The sequence below is a fragment of the Callithrix jacchus genome, chromosome X (genome assembly GCF_049354715.1).
Source record: "Callithrix jacchus isolate 240 chromosome X, calJac240_pri, whole genome shotgun sequence".
NCBI classification, from domain to species: Eukaryota; Metazoa; Chordata; class Mammalia; order Primates; family Cebidae; genus Callithrix; species Callithrix jacchus.
Genome location: NC_133524.1, coordinates 105,863,662 through 105,883,291, shown reverse-complemented (window position 1 = coordinate 105,883,291; position 19,630 = coordinate 105,863,662). Strand labels below are relative to the sequence as shown.

Here is a 19,630-nt window from a genome sequence, read left to right as displayed (position 1 = left end):
GTTAAGCAGGGGGTGAAAGGAAAACTAGACTGCCTTTCTGTTCCTTTTAAGTGAGGCCTTCTCAGTGTGGTTTCCTTGTTTTGTTTGAAGATACTCCCAAGAGCAGCAAACACTCTCAACTTCAAGAGTAACTACAAAGAAAGTCCAATACAGGACAGAATGAGTTTTCAGATTGTCAACCACATTGGATTTTTCAAGTGAATACTCTCCTCCATTAGATAAGTAATTAACAAAGAACCTTGCTACGGTTTGAATGTCTCCCTCTCAAAATTCAGGTGTTGAAACTTAATGGCCAATCTGATGGTTTAAAGAGATGGGGCATTTAGAGGGTGATTAGGCCATGAAGGCTCCTCTTTCATCAATGGAATTAAGGCCCTTATAAAAGAGGTTTCAAGCAGTGTTTGGCTAATTTGTCCTTCCACCTTCTGCCCTGGGAGGACACAGCATTCCTCCCTTCTGGAGGCTGCAGCAACAAGGCAACATTCTTGGTAGCAGAGAGCAGCCCTCACTAGACAACCAAACCTGTTGGTGCCTTGATCTTGGACATCCCATCCTTCAGAACTGTAAGAAATAATTTTCCGTTCTTTATAAATTACCCAATACTAACAGACTAAGACAGAAATTGGTACCAGAGCAGTGGGTTGTTACAAAAAATACCTAAAACTGTGGAATTGGCTTTGGAACTGGGTAATGGGTAGAGGCTGGAACACTTTTGAAGGGAATGCTAGAAAAATCTTGATTTCTGTGAATGAAGTGTTAAGGGCAATTCTGGTGAGGGTTTGGAGGAAGAGATAAACTGTATGGAAAGCTTGATTCTTCTTAGAAATTACTTAAGTGGTTGTGAAAAGAATGACCACACTGATAAAAATATGTACATTTTGAGGAAGTCTTAGATGAAAATGAGGAACAAAGTTGGAAAAGAAGCCATTCTTGTTATAAGTTGGCAGAGAACTTGGTTGAATTATGTCCATGTTCTAGGACTCCGTGGAAGGTAGAATTTATGAGCAACGAATGAGGGTTTTTGGTGGAGGAAACCTCTGAGCAGCAAAGCATTCAGGGTGCTGCATGGCTTTTCTTAACTGCTTATGGTAAGATGGAAAATGTGAGAAATGGCTTAAAGACATCAATTATATTAAAAAACAAGGGAAATAGAACATATAGATTTGTAAAATTCTCAGCCTGGCCATGTGAAGAATGAAAAAACATGTTTAGGAGAGAAAACCAAGAGTGTGACAAAAAAAAAAAAAAAAAAACCGTTTGATAAGCAGGTTTGTATTGCTAGAAGGAAGCCAGATGCTATTCATCAAGATGATGGGAGAATGGAAGAATGACCCCAAAGGCATTTTGGAGATCTTCAAGGCTGTGTCATGCCCATTACAGGCCCAGAGTGCCAGGGCCTTGAGGGTCGAACTGGTTTCAAAGGAGAGGCCCAGGACACTGACGCAGTCCAGGTCACCTGTGAGATCCCAGGGCTTGCCTCCTGGGGCTGACTCAAATCTCTGCTTCCCATATTTCAGTGCAGGGCTCTTTGGTTTTCCCAGTTGTGGCTCGGATTGGCCAGGGTGTGGCTTGGCCTACTGCTCTGAAAGATGCAAGCCATAAATCTTCGTAGTAAACATGTGGTGCCAACTTTGCAGGCTCTCAGAGTGCAAGAGGTATGGAGGCATGGCTACGTCCATTTAGACTTCAAAGGATGCCTTGGATAACCTCAGGACCCAGGCAGAGACTTGCCATAGGGGCAGGGCCACTGTAGAGAGTCCACACTAGAACAATACCCAGTGAAACTGTGGGATCTGGGCCACCACAAAGAGTCTTTTCTAGGGCAACACTCAGGAAAACTGTGGAGTCAGGGCCACCACAAAAATCCCCCACTAGCATAATGCTTAGTGGGGCTTTGGGGCATGGCCACCCTTGACACCCCAGACCTGTAAAGCCACCAGAATGCAATGCCAATCTGGGAGAGCTGTAGTCATACTGACTCCAACCTGTGAGAGCTGTGGCATAGGTTGCACCCAGTTAAGCCATGAAGATGGAATCCACTAGGGCCATAAGGGCCCAACCTCCACCCCTATGTGTCTGGGACTTGGAACATGGAGTCAAAGATTATTCTGAAGACTTACTTAATGTTGTTTGTTTTGTTGGACTTTTGACTTATTATGGACCTGTTACCACTTTCTTCTCGCCTATTTCTCACTTTTGGAATAGAAATGTGTATCTTGTGCATATTTCACCATTGTATTTTGGAAACACATGATTTGTTTGATTTCACAGATTGATGTAATGATATTAAGATGTGAGGTCTTTAAGAGGTAATTAGGCCACAAGGATTTCTCCTTTGTGAACAATTTTACGGCTCTTATAAAAGAGGCTTCATACAGTCTTCAGCTAGCTTGCTATTCTGTATTCTGTCATGTGAAGACATAGTGTTCCTGCTCTTGGGAGGATGCAGCAACAAGGCATCACCCTGAAAGCAGAGAGCAGACCTCTCTAGACAACCATACCTGCTGGTACCTTGATCTTGGACATCCCAGCCTCCAGAACTGTGGGAAAGATATTCCTCTCTTTATAAATTACCCAGTCATAGGTAGTCTGTTATAGCAGCACAAATGGACTATAGGCCTTCAACACCAACATTGGCACGGCATATGTTTGTTCAGTTTACATGAGGGCTTTGACTTAAATTAGTGGCAGGAAATCTCTATATCTTGCCTTGGAATTAATTCAATCAAAGAGGAGATCTGCTTCAAATGTAAACTTGAGGTATTGGGGAATTGTCAGCTCTACTCTCTCAAAGACCTAAGATAGGGTAGTCAGATGGTTTTTGAATGTCAAATGGAATGAGCTGATGGCTTTAGAAATGTATTGACACCTCTGGGATTCTGAAGTAAATCTCAATAATCTTGGTTTTCATCTGAAATGAAGGGTTGAACTAAGTTCTCAAGCTTGCTTTCTTATTGGAATCTCCTTGGGAAATTTAAGAAATCGCTGCTCCCAGACCCCACTCACAGCAATTCTGATTCAGTTGGCATGAGGTAGGGCCAGGTATTGGTATTTTTTTTTAATGTTTTCTGATATGTGCAGCCTGGGTTGAGAATTGCTGGTCTAACAGATCTCTAAGGCCTTTTCTGGCTGAATATGCTACCATTCTCTGATTCTGTGGAATAATGTCTTTGTTAAATTGTGGTATGTTTCATTTGGTGAGGCTGGAAGGTTATAATGTAGAATTGCGAAAAGGAAAAAAATAAACATCTGTATGTATCTGGCCTTTAAGAGTCTGTCAGATATTTTCTCATTTTGGAAGGAGGCAGAGAGGTGAGTTAGTTCCCAGAATGACGATTGGTCAGTCAGATCGTTAGTATTTCTAAATGGTGTAGGCCAAATGGGGCCTTTATTTTTACAAAAGGAAGGTGTTATGAGAATAATACCTACAAGGTGAAGTCAATATTAGGCTGATGGCAGGATGTGAAGAAAGGCAGCTGAGGCTAGAAAACTGGCCTGACTAAACAGGACTGATTAAAGAGGTTAAAGTGGACTCTAGGAGGAAACATAAGCCAATCAAATTAGCACATGAAACAAAGATGTTGTGTGTCCTCTGAAATAGTCTTCAATACGGAATGTTTTCAAGAAGACTCATTGTCTAGTTTCTGTTTAAAATAAATCAAATTTTCATAAAAATTATCATTGGAAGACCTGGAATTTCCAGATAATGTGCCTGGAGTAGCAGATACCTAATAGCAAAAGACAGGTTTCCTTAGGACATGCCATCACATTATACTACATTCGCACAAATTCACACTTTTATTGTACACACGGATGCATAACCTTTGAAATTGTATGGGAAAATCAGCCCTTATTTCGCAGGTAGCCTTTGAAATGTGAGATAAAATCCAGATGAGCTGACTTCCAGGCAGAAAGAACTGTGAATGGCAGACGCAGTGGGGACATGTCATGATCTGCTCTCATAGCTATAGTCTGGGTGAGATGGGGTGTGGTGGGCAGAAGTGTAACCCTGACACATTCAGAGAGAACCAACTGAACTCATCTTCCCTCTTCATTTTCTGACTCCTGCTTCCTCTTTGCTTCTCCCTGTGTTTTCCTCTTTGTTTCATCTTTCTCTCTCTCCATCTCCATTCATCTCTCTTTCCTAGAACATTTTTTTTATCTTCTTACCTTCTACATCCCTTGTAGCTCTCTCCCCCCTTCCGTCAACCATGTTTTCTTTTTAATCACAGAATTGCAGATCATCAAAGCTAAAAAAAACCATCCAATAAGTCCAGAAATCATCTAGTAAGTCCAGAAATCATCTAATAAGTCCAGCTTTGTCAGTGAGGAAACTGAGGCTCAGGCAGATTAAGTGGCTTGTCTAAGGCCACCCTTGAGTTTGAAGCAGAGCCAGGTCTAGAATCTAGTGCTCTCTCCCCTTAGTTAATACACTATGGCTTTAGTTTAACACTGATGGACTTTAAATTACTTCTAAAAAGTTTAGTGAATAGCGTTTGATGTTTCTTGCTCTTAATTAAAAAGTGAGTGATGAGTGAAGTATTTTATCATTCTCTCTTAAAAGAAAAAAGAAAAACAAATAGTGCATGTGTGGTGAAGATAAAACTTGCCCATTTCCTCCCTTTTTCTCATTATTCATGAAGTAGAACGCACACAGACTCAGTAAAAATTTGCTTACAAAGTTTGTGAGAATTATTTAAATCTTAAAACAAACACACACAAATCTCCCAAACCAAAGAAACCCCAACAAGAGGAAAGAGCAACAAAGTGGGAGATGGAAGACCTTGGGTCAGTTTGTGGCTCTGTTACTACCTAGTTTTCTAACCTTGGGAAAGTCACTTAATCTCTTAAGTCTTCGGTTTCTTTATCAAAATATGAATGGATTGGTTAGTGATACCTATGACCCTTTTCAGCTCTCATATTTGTTGATTTGGCAGGAAAAAGCTCTGCTTAGCTGCTCGTGGCAGTTAATAAGCCAGACAGAAGGCTAGCCCACGTTTGCAATAGGGTTGGCTCTAGGAAGGAGGTATCAGTTTCCAGGCACCAGGATTGCGAGTTCTGATGTTCAGTTTATGTACTGCAAAAAGGCACTACATCTAAGAGGGTAATATTCACATTGCAAACATATGCCAACTTATGTGTGAGTGGTATCAACGTGGGTACAGAGATTCTGGCTTCCCAACCTAGTTCTGGAATGAGGTGGTGGAATAGCCTTCTCATATCTGCATCCATACTGGCACTTCCAGCTATGCACATACACGATCACTGGTAAACCCATGTGTAGCTGGGTATGTGCTGTCTCGACTATGCTCCAGAAGTTTCTTGAGGTTGCTTTTCTCTCCTGCCTAATATTCTCAGAAGCCCAATTTCGACTTCTCACTCCCACTCCTAAAGCCTGACTCCAAAGCTGACAAAGATGCTTCACCGGGAAGATAGAGTTTGGTGATATGCAGAGCATCCATGCTGCTAGTGGAATGTGATCCCTGGTGTCTGGGGGATGTGTCCATAAATGAGAGTATGGTACATATAGGTATACAGCCAGGGTGTGCTGCCTAACATCACAGGGCTGCCACAGGCTGTGTGATAATATACTTGCAAAGTTAAGGTTTTTTAAATTTGAGAGAAAATACCCCTTTAAACTAGCACAAAGATGCCATAGTGGCCAGCAGTGACCATGGGCCCAGTAACATAGCTGCAAGGTGCTGGGAAGGCTTCCCTGACTGAGAGCAGATTTTGATGAATGAAACTGAGAAGTAAGTGAAGAGAGTATGAGGAGAGTACCACAAATATGAGGGAAAGGCAAAGGCTGGGATGGTGGGTCACAAACTTTCACATGTATTAGAGTCACATGGAGGACTTGTTAAAACAGAGATTGCTGGACTTCATCCTATAATTTCTGATTTCCTAAGTGCTGGGTGGGACTTGAGAATTGGCCTTTCTAACCAGTTTCCAGGTGATGCTAATGCAGCTGGTCCAGGGACCACACTTGGAGATTTACTGGATCAAATGCTTAGACCATTCTGCTGCAGGCAGGCACTGATCTGGGACTACCCTTCTGAACTCTCTGGGCACTGAGCCTGGCCAGTGCAGTTTTTTTTTTTCAGCTGCTGAAGGTCTCTGAGGGCCATTTCCTAGTTAAAGGGCTTTGAGCTCCTTGGCTAGTAAATGCTAATACAAAGTATTGGCAAGTAACTCAGAAGCCTGCAGCTTCCATTAGCTTTTGCCTCTGGCAGGTTTCCAGATGCAATGCCATAGCTGGATATATTCTTTAATAAGAGAGTGGTTACACTCTCTTATTTTTGGAATTTGACTGCACAGAGCTCTCTGCTTTATTATCTCTACTTGATGACAAGTTGGTACAGCCTGAAATGGAATCTCCAGGCTATAGGTAATGGATGTGAAAGTACTTTGAAGAGTAGAGAGCATTGTGCAAATGTAAGGCATTATTACTATTATGGAGAAAATAGGATCTATATTTGTATTGTTTTTAAAAAAAATTCGGGTTGGTCAGAAACTAAATAGGGCTTGATGACTGATGAATCCTTAAGGCTATGCACATAGAAGAAAATTATCAGTCGCTGGTGTTGAAGTGAAACAATAAAATAATTGTTGTTTTTAACTTGACAAAAGCCTTAAAATAGCAGTTTTTTACTTAATAAGTCAGAAATAGACTTTTGGAAGACTCTATATTACTCACATTACTGTGGTAGTACATTGAGTGTTCAAATAGAAAAAAGTTTAATTTAGGTTTAAGCCAATTGGTTTATGACTAAAGCATAAGACAGCCCCCCCCCACACACACACACAAATGGTCTGTCCCACAAGAGAAAAATGGATCAAGGTAAATTCAGGAAACATTTGCTGCACTACATCTCCCACCCTACATTTCCCTCCACAGACGCCTCAAGGCAGTGGGAATTGCAGCCACTGACCAACACCATTAATCGCAGAGAACCTGGTGCTACATCACTTAGCTATGAAAAAGTGAAATGACCTAGCGCTTTCTGCAGTTAGCTAAGAGGCTTTGTAAAGAGTGACATCATTCCTTTTCTGGAGTCTACATACTTGCAATTGTTTCCCTGTCTTGAGTAACTGTGATTTTTAAATTTAACTTCTGTGCATGACCTCATTTCAGCTCAAAATGCAGAATGTCTGTGAGGTGGAGGGTGAGAGAGAAGGAAAATGTTTATTTGGGTTGGTGGTATAGCTATAAACCCTTTATGTGGAAGGGAAATTGTTCTAAAACTGCTGGCAACTAAGTTTCATCACTACCCATTTTCTTTTTTTCTTTCTAGGGTGATTGGGTGTGGCTGAAAAAGCTACCCCCTGGAGATTTTGGAGACGTTAAGTCCATCAAATCAAGTGCAAGTGATGTGTTCGAAATGGTATGAGAAAGCTTCATTTATGTAAATTCCCACTAAAATCAATCTGTTCTCCAAAGTAACTAACATCAGAGCTGTTTAGGAAGACACCTTAACAAATCAGTGCAGGGCAACTGCATGGTTGTTACTGGCTTGGTATGATCATATCATGCAATGGCAAAGATATGTGCTCTGGAGTCAAAGAGACATGAAGCACTCAAATCTCAGTTCTACCACTTAAGAGCTGTATTAACTTGGGCAAGTCATATAAATTCCCTCAGCCTTAGTTTCCTTATTTGTAAAAGGGTTACATTCATGCCTATCTTCCAGGTTGGATGAAGATTTATAGAGACAATACACGTAAACCATCTTGCACATTTCCTGGTGCACAGCTTCTTTATCAAGTAGTCGCTATTATGATTATTATCAAGTAAATATCCCATAATCATTCCAAATCTTAATTTTCCAGTCACCTGGTAATTTCTATTTAATATGTGTTTTTTTCCTAATCCCACTAATTATGTTCAAGGAGTCCTTGGGTGGGTTGCTTAAGAAAGCAGCCTGTAGATAAGGCAGGGTTGTTGATGATCCTTCCTAAATCATTTTAAAATCTTGGCTCCTCCTTGAACTGAGTCCATACAAGACTTATGAATGCTGTCGTGGGTTCCTTCAGACTCTTGAAAGTGGGGTTTTAAAAGACAATTATCAATTGCTCTACTTTTATGGAACAGACAATTTCAAATCATTCCAACAAATCTGAATGAGGCAAGCACTGAACAATTGAGAAAACAAAGGAAATGAGAGATATGTGGTCTGTGGAAGATAGGACATGCCCTAGATAGAGGTCAGGATGAGATGTCATGATTTGGTATTTTTCTTACATGTGATTGTAATGCCTGGAGATGAAGGCAAGATAATGAGACATGAGTCCAGAAGGGGGATCAAGATCAGAACTAAAATAGACAATTCTACACTGGTTTGGTAATCCAGGATGCTGAACAGAAATCTAGATCCAAATTAGTGAGCCAAAATAGGCCAAACCTGGGAGAGCTGATACACTAAAAGTATGGAAATAATAAGACAGATATTGGCCCAAGGTAGAGTGTATTAATGACATCTTTTTTTGGGTAGCTTTTAATTTTGACATAATTTCAAATCTACAGAAAAGCTTCAAGAATAATTCAAAGATTTAGCAATTCTTTACATTTTGCCTAGTTGTTTTTTATGATCTATTTATATATATATCTACATTATTTTTCTAAGCCATTTGTGCCCTTTTACCTCTAAATACATCAGTGTGCATTTCCTAAAAATGCTACAGTATAATGATCAAAATCAGAAAATGTAACATTGCTACAATACTATTATCTAAACTACTTCCCATATTCTAATTTTACTAATGGTCTTGTATGATACAGCTTATATTCCCCCAGGTCAGTTTCCAATCCAGACTCACACATTTAGTTGGCTATGGTATTGCTTTAGTTCCTTTTAATCTGTAACAATTTCTCAGACTTCCTTTGTTTTTCATCTTGATATTTTTGAAGAATACAGATCAATTATTTGATGAACTGTCCCACAATCTGAGTTTGCCTGTGTCCCTCAAGATTAATTTAGACTGTGCATCTTCTGCCAGATTACTACAGAAGTTATGTGTCTTTTTCAGTGCACTTTATGAGGAGGCACTTTATCAGGATGATATTGATCATCCCATTATTGGTTACGTTAACGTGACTACTTAATTTAGGTGGTGTCTGCCAAGTTCCTCTACTGATGAGTTACTGTTTTTATCTCATTTTAATTAATATATAATTTTGGGAGAGACACTTTGAATCTATGTAAATATCCTGTTCTTCATCAAAGTTTTACCCAATAATTTTGGCACACATTGATAAATGTTGTATTCCATCATTCTTTCTACATTTACTAGTTGAGATTTTATTGTAAGAAAGAATATTTTCTTCCTCATTCATTCATTCATTCATTCATTTATACTGATATAAATTCATACTAAACTCTCTAATTCTAATCCAGTGACACAGGGTTAATTCTTTTTTTTTTTTAACTTTTCCATATTTGTAATTTTCTTCTCTGACAGTGAAAAATTGCCCTCCCATTATCCTCATGACATCTCTTTATGTGTTCCCTTCGCTGACTTGTGTGATGATGTCAGGTACAGAGTGTAACTCAAATTTAGAGAGAAAGCCAGAATTTTCTAGAATTTGCCATGTAGAAGTGCTCTAATGCTTTTTAGTTGAAGGCTTTTATGAAGCTGGAAGTGAATCTGATCATATTATCACTGTGAGTCCAGCACTGCCTTGACTACTTATGTGTATTTATGACCTTAAAACATTAGGGCTGGGTACCAGGATCCAGATGGAAAGTAAATCCTCGTGAGCCAGATGCAGAAAGGAGCAGTGCATAATGGGATGGATGTCCTTGAAAAACAAATAGCCAAAGTCAGAAGGCCACAGAACTGATAATTTTGAACATCTTTTAAGATCACAACTTCTGCAAAAGCATGTGCATGAAAACTAGGCTGTATCTCTTAGTCTCATGTTATTCCCCATAATGTGGAACAGATTGGCATATTCCCTGTACTCCTTTAAAGGCAAATGGAAAGTATCCTGGAGTTCTTTTTGGAAAATTCTCAGTTGTGAGAGATTCTCTTTCTTTAAAAAATGTGAAGAGGAAAAAACTGCAGTTGCTGTGAAACAAAGTATTTACTTTGTAAAAAAAATGGGGGCCATTCTAGAGCCTCTATTGAGAATATTATCTTCTCTGGAGCCATTTCTTCTCCAGTGGTGGCTGTTATTATGCCTCAGTACCTCAGGATCATGATCATGTGGTGAAATTGTATCCCTTGCTTACTGATGACATTTCCCAAACAATGATTCTCTTGCCTTTGTTAAACACACACTCACAAGCTTTTGAGGTGAATGCCACTCTGTTTTAGCATCTTATGCACCTCCTGTTATTTCCATCTACTCCCCCTGTTCACAACCCCTAATTTACTGAATATTTTGAGATATGGATCATGGTCCTCCTCTCTACTCCAAGACCTGATGTTGTACTGGTGACATCAATTGGACATGGACTGTGGACAGCTATGTATTTTGACTATTTCATTCTTTGCCGTATCATCTTAATCTTCTCTTCCATTCTAGTTTGGCCAAATACTGCTACCATTATATTAATACCTTGTGCTTTTCCATCATCTATAACTGCTACTGAAAATGATTCACCTCCAAAATTATAAATTTGTCACACTCTCTGAATTCAACCTCCTTTTATCCCAACAATGCCCATATTTGACTATATCAGGTCTTCCAGTCTACTGACCTCTGCTCTCTCCAAACTCACAAGTCCCTGTTTTGTGAGTTTCTATAATCTATCATTTGAACACGTTCTTATTAATATTTCTGTCTTTTTGGTCAGACACACTTGCAAAACTCTAGTTCTGTATGATCCCAACTCTTACCTTTCTTCATGCTTGCACTTGAACGGCCAAATATTGTAGCAGAAAGTTATGCAGCAAAGTATATTGTTTCCACTATAAATTCATGGTTTCTTTTCTTTAAATGTCCCTTACCACTACCTCATAATTCCATTATAATTCATTGGTTAATTCACTTTTTATAAACCATACACCATAGCTTCTCCATTCTCTTTGAAGCTTCAATGTCCTTCTCTTTCTCTATTTTTATTATTACTACCCTGGTCCAAGCTACCATCATCTCCCACTAGAGCTACTGTGATTGTCTTTTTTTTTCATAGACTTAATTTTTTAAAAAAATGTATTTCCATAGTTTTTTTGGGGAACGGTGGTATTTGGTTACATGAGTAAGTTCTTTGGTGGCAATTTGTGAGATTTTGATGCACCCATCACCTAAACAGTATACACTGAACCCAGTTTGTAGTTGTTTATCCCTTGCCCCTCCCATCCTTTCCCCTGAGCCCCCAGAATCCTTTGTATCATTCTTATGCCTTTGCATCCTCATAACTTAGCTCCTGCTTATGTGTGAGAACATACGATGTTTGGTTTTCCATTCCTGAAGCACTTCACTTAGAATAATAGTCTCTAGTTCCATCCAGGTTACTGTGAATGCCATTAATTCATTCCTTTTTAGGGCTGAGTAGTATTCCATCATATATATAAAATATATATATATGATGTGATTATATATATATTGCATATATATATATATATATATATATCACAATTCCTTTATCTACTTTTTGATTGATGGGCATTTGGGCTGGTTCCATATTTTTGCAATTGCAAATTGTGCTGCTGTAAACATGTGTGTACAAGTATCCTTAGTATCATAACTTCTTTTCCTCTGGGTACATACCCAATAGTGGGATTGAAAACTGAATCAAAAGGTAGTTCTACTCTTAGTTCTTTAAGAAATCTCCACACAGTTTTCCATAGAGGTTGTACTAGTTTACATTCCCACCAGTAGTGTGGAAGTGTTCCCTGTTTGGCTGGGTGTGGTGGCCCATGCCTGTAATCCCAGCACTTTGGGAGGCTGAGGCTGGTGGATCACCTGAGGTCAGGAGTTTGAGACCAGCCTGGCCAACATGATGAAACCCTGTCTCTACTAAAAATACAAAAATTAGCTGGGCCTGGTGGTGGACTCCTGTAATCCCAGCTGCTCAGGAGGCTGAGGCAGGAGAATCACTTGAATCTTGGAGGTAGAGGTTGCACTGAGCTGAAATCACGCCATTGCACTCCAATCTGGGCAACAAGAGCGAAACTCCGTCTCAAAAAAAAAAAAAAAAGTATTCCCTGTTCACTGTATCCATTATAACATCTAGACTTGTTTTTGGAGTGGTTTTTTGTTCACAGGAAATTTGAGCAGAAAGCACAGAGAGTTCCCATGTATCTCCTTTCCCCACCCTTGCACAGCCTCCCTAACTATTAACAGTAGCTCACTGATTATAATCATAAACTTACACTGAAACATCATTATTACACAAAGTCTGTAGTTTACATTAAACTCTTGGCTTTATACATCTTGTGAGTTTTGACAAATTTATAATGGCATGTATTCACTGATATAACAACATATAGAATAGTTTCAGTCCCCTAAAAATCCTCTGTGCTCCACCTGTTCACACCTCTGACACTTTGCAATTGTTTTTTAACTACTCTAATCACATCCACTCTCAAATCATTCTTCACATTGCAAACTACTCTTTTCAAAATTGAATCTGATTTTATTACTCTTCTGCTTAAATCTCTTTTATAGATTCCTATTGTTCTTTCCTTTGTGTGGAGATTTCAAATTACAGATTTCATTTCTTTAATAGATATTGGACTATTCGAACTTTCTATTTCTTCTTGTGGCAGTTTTGGTAAATTATGACTTTAAAGGAAGTTGTTCATTTCATATATGTTATCAAACTTATTGGCATAGTGTTGTATATAATATGCTCAAGCTATCTTTTAGATATTCTTAGGATCTGTAATGATGTTCCCCTTTTCATTCCTGATACTGATAATTTGTGTCTTTTTTTCTTTTTTTTTTAATTTTTTATTGGATTTTAGGTTTTGGGGTACATGAGCAGAGCATGCAAGACAGTTGCGTAGGTACACACATGGCAGTGTGCTTTGCTTTTCTTCTCCCCTTCACCCACATTTGGCATTTCTCCCCAGGCTATCCCTCCCCACCTCCCCCTCCCACTGGCCCTCCCCCTTTCCCCCCAATAGACCCCAGTGTTTAGTACTCCCCTTTCTGTGTCCATGTGTTCTCATTTTTCAACACCCACCTATGAGTGAGAATATGCGGTGTTTCATTTTCTGTTCTTGTGTCAGTTTGCTGAGGATGATGTTCTCCAGATTCATCCATGTCCCTACAAACGACACAAACTCATCATTTCTATTGCTGCATAATATTCCATGGTGTATATGTGCCACATTTTTCCAATCCAGTCTATTATCAATGGGCATTTGGGTTGATTCCAGGTCTTTGCTATTGTAAACAGTGCTGCAATGAACATTCGTGTACATGTGTCCATGGGCAGAAAGCAGAAACTGGACCCCTTCCTGACACCTTACACTAAAATTAACTCCAGATGGATTAAAGACTTAAACATAAGACCTGGCACCATAAAAACCCTAGAAGGAAATCTAGGCAAAACTATCCAGGACATAGGAGTAGGCAAGGACTTCGTGTCTTTTTTTCTTAATCAGCTTTGCTAGAGGATTATTAATTCTATTCATCTTTTCCAAATGTCAACTTTAGACTTTGTTGATTTTTCTCTATTGTATACCTGTTTTCTGTCTCATTGATTTATATTCTTATCTCATTATTTCCTTCCTTCTACTTACTTTGTATTTAATTTGTTGCTCTTTTTCTAGTTTTCTGAGTTGGAAGCTTTGATAGTCTATTTCAACCTTTCTTATTTTCTAATTTAGTCACCTACAGCTAGAAAATCTCCTCTAAACACTGCTTTGGCTATATCCCAGAATTTTTTTCTTTTCTTTTAAAACACATTTTGTAATCCCAGCACTTTGGTAGGCTGAGACAGGATGATAGCTTGAGCCCAAGAGTTCAAGACCAGTTTGGGCAACATAAGGAGACCCTATCACTACCAAAAAAAAAAAAAAAAAAAAAAAAAGGGAAAGAAGAAACATATACAAGATAAACAAAATAGCATAACATCTATGTGTCCAAAACTCACCTTCAACAATCACTATTATTCTATATTTTTTCACCTATACCTTCACTCATTTCCCACATCTCTAATTTGGTGGTGATTATTATTTAATTCCATATTTTTGAGGTACAGTTACACATGTTGAAATGCTCATATCATTTCTGTATAATTTTGATAAAAGGACATACCCATACAAGCTAGACTTCTACCATGATATAAAATAGGAATTAGCAAACTATGGCCCATAGCCTGTTTTAATGGACTGGAGGCAAATAATATGTTTTACATTTTAAAAGGGTTATGAAAAAATAAGACAACAACAGAAATTATGTATTATCTGCAAAACCCAAGTTATTTATTATCTGTACTTTTATACAAAAAGATTGCTGACCCCTAATATAAAACATTCCCTTCTTGCCAAAAAGTTCACTTGTGTCCCTTAGTAAATTTGTGTTCACCCAAAACCATAGGCAACCAGAGTTCTGTTTTACTGTTTGTTTGTTTAACTTGCATTAATCTTGCTTGTTTTAAAACATCATATAAATGGAAACAGACAACAGTAAGATTGGGATATTCACCCATGTATAAGTAGCTTATTTCTTTTTATTGCTAAGTAGTATTCCATTGCATAAATATAGCATGATTTAATTATCCATTTTCCTGCTGATGGACATTTGGGTTGATTGCAGTTTTGGCTATTGTCAATAAAAGTGCAGTGGAAATTCTTGAACCAGTCTTTTTATGGACACATATTTGAATTTCTCTCAGGAATTTCACCTAGAAATACCAGGAAAAGAATTTCTAGGTTAAAGAATAGTGTACACTTAACTCTATAAAACTCTGTGAAATATTTTCTCATTTTACTTTCCTGTACACAAGTTATGAGAATTCCCTTTGGTCTACATCATTGCCAATATTTGATGTTGTTAGATAACTTAATTTTAGTCATTCTAGTGAGTTGGTGAGGTTATGTCATAGTGTTTTTTATTTTTAATTGTGCAAAAAACACGTAAAATTTACCACCTTAAAGTGCATATATGCTATATAAGTAGAATCATACAGTATTTGTCATTTTGTGACTCACTAATTTCACTTAGCATAATGTTTCATTGTGTTTATAAAATATGTTTTCTATTCAGGTATAATTAGCATAAAATAAAACATACACATCCTAGATGTTCTATTCAATGAATTTTGACAATTGCATATATCTGTGTAAACATTCTCCAAAAAGTTACTAATATGTTTATTACACCAGAAAGTTCATTTGTCCTCCATTTCAGTAATTCCTCTTGTCCCATAGGCAATCACTATTCTGATATCTAAAAAAATAAATTAGTATTTTTTTCTGTTCTTTGATTTTTCATAAATGGAATGATACGGTATCTTTTGCCTGTCTTATTTCTGTCAGTACAATGCTTTTTAAGATTAATTTATGGTTTTGCATATACCTGTAGTTCACTTTTTAAATTGCCTAGTAGTATTTTGTTTTATGATCATATCACAGTTTGTTTGTCATTCTCCTGTTGAACATTTGTCTTGATTCTACTTTTTTGGAAGAGTTTTTTTTTTTTTTTAACAATTTTATGGATAAGGCAACTACAACCATTTTTCATTATGGTAAAAAAACGACATAACATAAAATTTACTGTCTTAACAATCTTTTTTCTGTTCATGTCTCTCTTTTTCTTTATTGTACTTTAGGTTCTGGGGTACATGTGCAGAACATGCAGGATTGTTGCATAGGTACATACACGGCAAGGTGGTTTGCTGCCTCCATCCCCCGTCACCTATATCTGGCATTTCTCCCCATATTATCCCTCCCCAACCTCCCCATCCCCCTGCTGTGCCTCCCCTGGCCCCCTCAACATACCCCAGTGTGTGATGCTCTCCTCCCTGTGTCAGTGTGTTCTCACTTTTCGATACCCTATGAGTGAGAACATGTGGTGCTTGATTTTCTGTTCTTGTGTCAGTTTGCTGAGAATGATGGTTTCCAGGTTCATCCATGTCCCTACAAAGGACACAAACTCATCGTTTTTTATGGCTGCATAGTATTCTATGGTGTATATGTGCCACATTTTCCCTGTCCAGTCTATCATCGGTGGGCATTTGGGTTGGTTCCAGGTCTCTGCTATTGTAAACAGTGCCACAATGAACATACTTGTGCATGTGTCTTTATAATAGAATGATTTATAATCCTTTGGGTATATACCCAGTAATGGGATTGCTGAGTCAGATGGAATTTCTATTTCTAGATCCTTGAGGAATCGCCACACTGTCTTCCACAATGGTTGAACTAATTTACACTCCCACCAACAGCAGAAAAGTATTCCTATTTATCCACATCCTCTCCAGCATCTGTTGTCTTCAGATTTTTTAATGATTGCCATTCTAACTGGCATGAGATGGTACCTCAATGTGGTTTTGATTTGCGTTTCTCTAGTGACCAGTGATGATGAGCATTTTTTCATATGTTTATTGGCTTCACATATGTCTTCTTTTGAGAAGTGTCTGTTCATATCCTTCGCCCACTTTTAAATGGAATTTTTTGTTTTTTGTTTTTCTTGTAAATCTGTTTTAGTTCTTTGTAGATTCTGGATATTAGCTCTTTGTCAGATGGGTAGGTTGCAAAAATGTTTTCCCATTCTGTTGGTTACCAGTTCACTCTAATGATTTTTTCTTTTGCTGTACAGAAGCTCTGGAGTTTAATTAGGTCCCATTTGTCTGCTTTGGCTTTTGTAGCCAATGCTTTTGGTGTTTTAGTCATGAAGTCCTTGCCTATGCTTATGTCCTGAATGGTTTTGACTAGGTTTTCTTCTGGGATTTTTATGGTGTTAGGTCTTATGTTTAAGTCTTTAATCCATCTGGAGTTAATTTTAGTGTAAGGTCTCAGGAAGGGGTCCAGTTTCTGCTTTCTGCACATGACTAGCCAGTTTTCCCAACACCATCTATTAAATAGGGAATCCTTTCCCTGTTGCTTGTTTTTGTCAGGTTTGTCAAAGATCTGATGGTTGTAGATGTGTGGCATTGCCTCCAAGGCCTCTGTTCTGTTCCATTGGTCTATATTTCTGTTTTGGTACCAGTATCATGCTGTTTTGATTACTGTAGCCTTGTAGTATAGTTGAAGTCAGATACTGTGATGCCTCCAGCTTTGTTCTTTTTGCTTAGGATTGTCTTGGCTATTTGGGCTCTCTTTTGGTTATGTGTGAAGTTTAAAGTATTTTATTTCCAATTCTGTGAAGAAGATCATTGGTGGCTTGATGGGGATAGCATTGAATCTAGGATACAAAAGCAATGTGCAGAAATTACAAGCATTCCTTTACACCAATAACAGACTAACAAAGAGCCAAATCAAGAGCGAACTCCCATCACAATTGCTACAAAGAGAATAAAATACCTAGGCATACAAGTAAGAAAGGATGTAAAGGACCTCTTCAAGGAGAACTACAAACCACTGCTGAAGGAAATAAAAGAGGACAAAAACAGAAAAACATTCCATGCTCAATTGTTAGAAAGAATCAATATTGTGAAAATGGCCATCCTGCCCAAAGTAATTTATAGATTCATCTTAACCATTTTTAAGTACACATTTCATCAGTGTTAAGCATATTCACATTGTTGTGAAATATATCTGTATCTCCAGAACTTTTTCATCTTGCAAATCTGAAGCTTTTTCATTTCGGAAATATGATCTTGCAAATCTCCCCTCTTCTATTTCCATTAGCACCTGGTAACTACCACTCTACTTTCTATTCCTCTGAATTTGACTATTTTAGACATGTCATGTAATTGTAACAATATAGTATTTGTGTTTTTGTGACTGTCTTATTTCACTTAGCATAACGTCCTCAGGTTCATTCATGTTGTAGCATGTGACAGGATTTCCTTCATTTTTAAGGCTAATAGTCCATTGTACATTATTCATTTGTTCATTGTTAAATGTTTGGGTTACATCCACCTCTTGGCTAACGTGAATAGTGCTGCTAGGAACATGGGTATAGAAATACCTCTTTGATACTCTGCTATTAATTCTTTTGTATACATAACTAGAAGTTAGATTGCTGGGTAATATGATGGTTCCATTATTAATATTTTCTATATACTTCCATACTGTTTTCCATAGCAGCTGTACCATTTTACAATCCCACCAACAGTGCACAAGTGTTCCAATTTCTCCACATTTTTGACAACACTTATTTCCTGTAGCCATCATAATGGGTTTAAGGTAATATCTCTAAGAGGTTTTGATTTGCATTTCTCTATTAATTAGTAGTGTTGGCCATCTTTTCATAGAAAACTATAAAGATTTTTATATATGTCTTTTGTGAACATATATTTTCACTTCTCTTGAGTAGATACATAAGAATAGAACCAGGTCATGGAGTAGTTGTATGTATAACTTTATATGAAACATCCAAACTGTTCTCCAAAACAGTTATGACATTTTACATTCCCATTGGAAATGTTCCACTTGCTCTAAATTCTTAGTAATATTTGTCTGTTTGATATTTGCCTTTCTAGTGTGCTTGAAATGGCAACTTATAATTTAATTTGCATTTTCCTGATGACTAAGTTGCTGAGCACCCTTTTAATATGTTTACAATTCACTTGTATATATTCTTGTGTGAAGAGTCTGTTCATGTTTTTGCCCATCCTTCAACATTGGGATTCTTTTTTTAAATTACAGACTTTCTTTATATATCCTGGATAGTCTTTGCTGAACTATTTATTTTGTAATTATTTTTATTAATTTGTGACTTGTCTATGATGTCTTCTGTTGAGCAACGTTTTGTTTCAAGGAAGTCCAATTGTCTAATTTATCATTTTATTTCTCCCTCCAACTCCGCTCAGTTTCCCCCTCTCTCTCCCTTTGTCCTCCCCCTTTCTCTCCTTGTTTCTCCCTTCTCTCCTTCCTTCCTTCTTTCTTTGTCTTTCTGTCTTTCTTTCCTCTTTTTCTTTTCTTTCTTCCTTTTTTTTTTTTTTTTTTGGTGGCCTGTCTAAGAAATCCTTGTCTAGTTCAAGGTTCTGGGTTTAGGCCTATGATCCATTTTGAATTACTTTTTGTGTACAGACTGAGACAATGATCAAGGTTCTTTTTTTGCATACAGATACCCAGGGTTCCAGTAACAATTGTCTTTAAAAAGCTTTCCATTGAATTAATGTTGTAACTTGGTGAAAAATTAACTGACTAAATATTTGTGCATGTAGTTTTGGAGTCTGTGTTCTGTCTCATTCACTCATTAGTGTAACCGTAATGCCAATATCACACTCCCTTGGTTATCGTAACTGTAGAGTACATCCTAAAGTCAAGTGGTGTAAGCCTCCAACTTTTTTTTTTAAAGATTTTTTTGGACATCGTAAGTCATTTAAATTTTGAGTAAATTTTGAAGTCAGTCTGTCTGTTACTTCCACAAGGCTTTCTGTAATTTTTGATGGGGATTGCAATGAATTTATAGAGACATTTAGGTAAAATGGACATCCTAGCAATACTGAGTCTTCCAGTCCATTAATGTGGTATATGTCACCATTTATTTATCTTTATTTTTTCTTATCAAAGTTTTGATGCTATTATACATGTTGAATAGAAATGGTGAGAGCAGACA

At 37.7% G+C, this 19,630-nt stretch overlaps 1 protein-coding gene across 1 annotated transcript in view; it reads left to right on the top strand.

The window, feature by feature from the left end:
• Positions 1 to 19,630, top strand: part of GUCY2F (guanylate cyclase 2F, retinal) — a 110,904-nt gene that overhangs the window by 39,900 nt on the left and 51,374 nt on the right. The window contains exon 8 of the mRNA XM_054251012.2: positions 7,296 to 7,385. Coding sequence (XP_054106987.1) covers positions 7,296 to 7,385 — 90 coding nt within the window. The remainder of the gene's footprint in view (positions 1 to 7,295; positions 7,386 to 19,630) is intronic.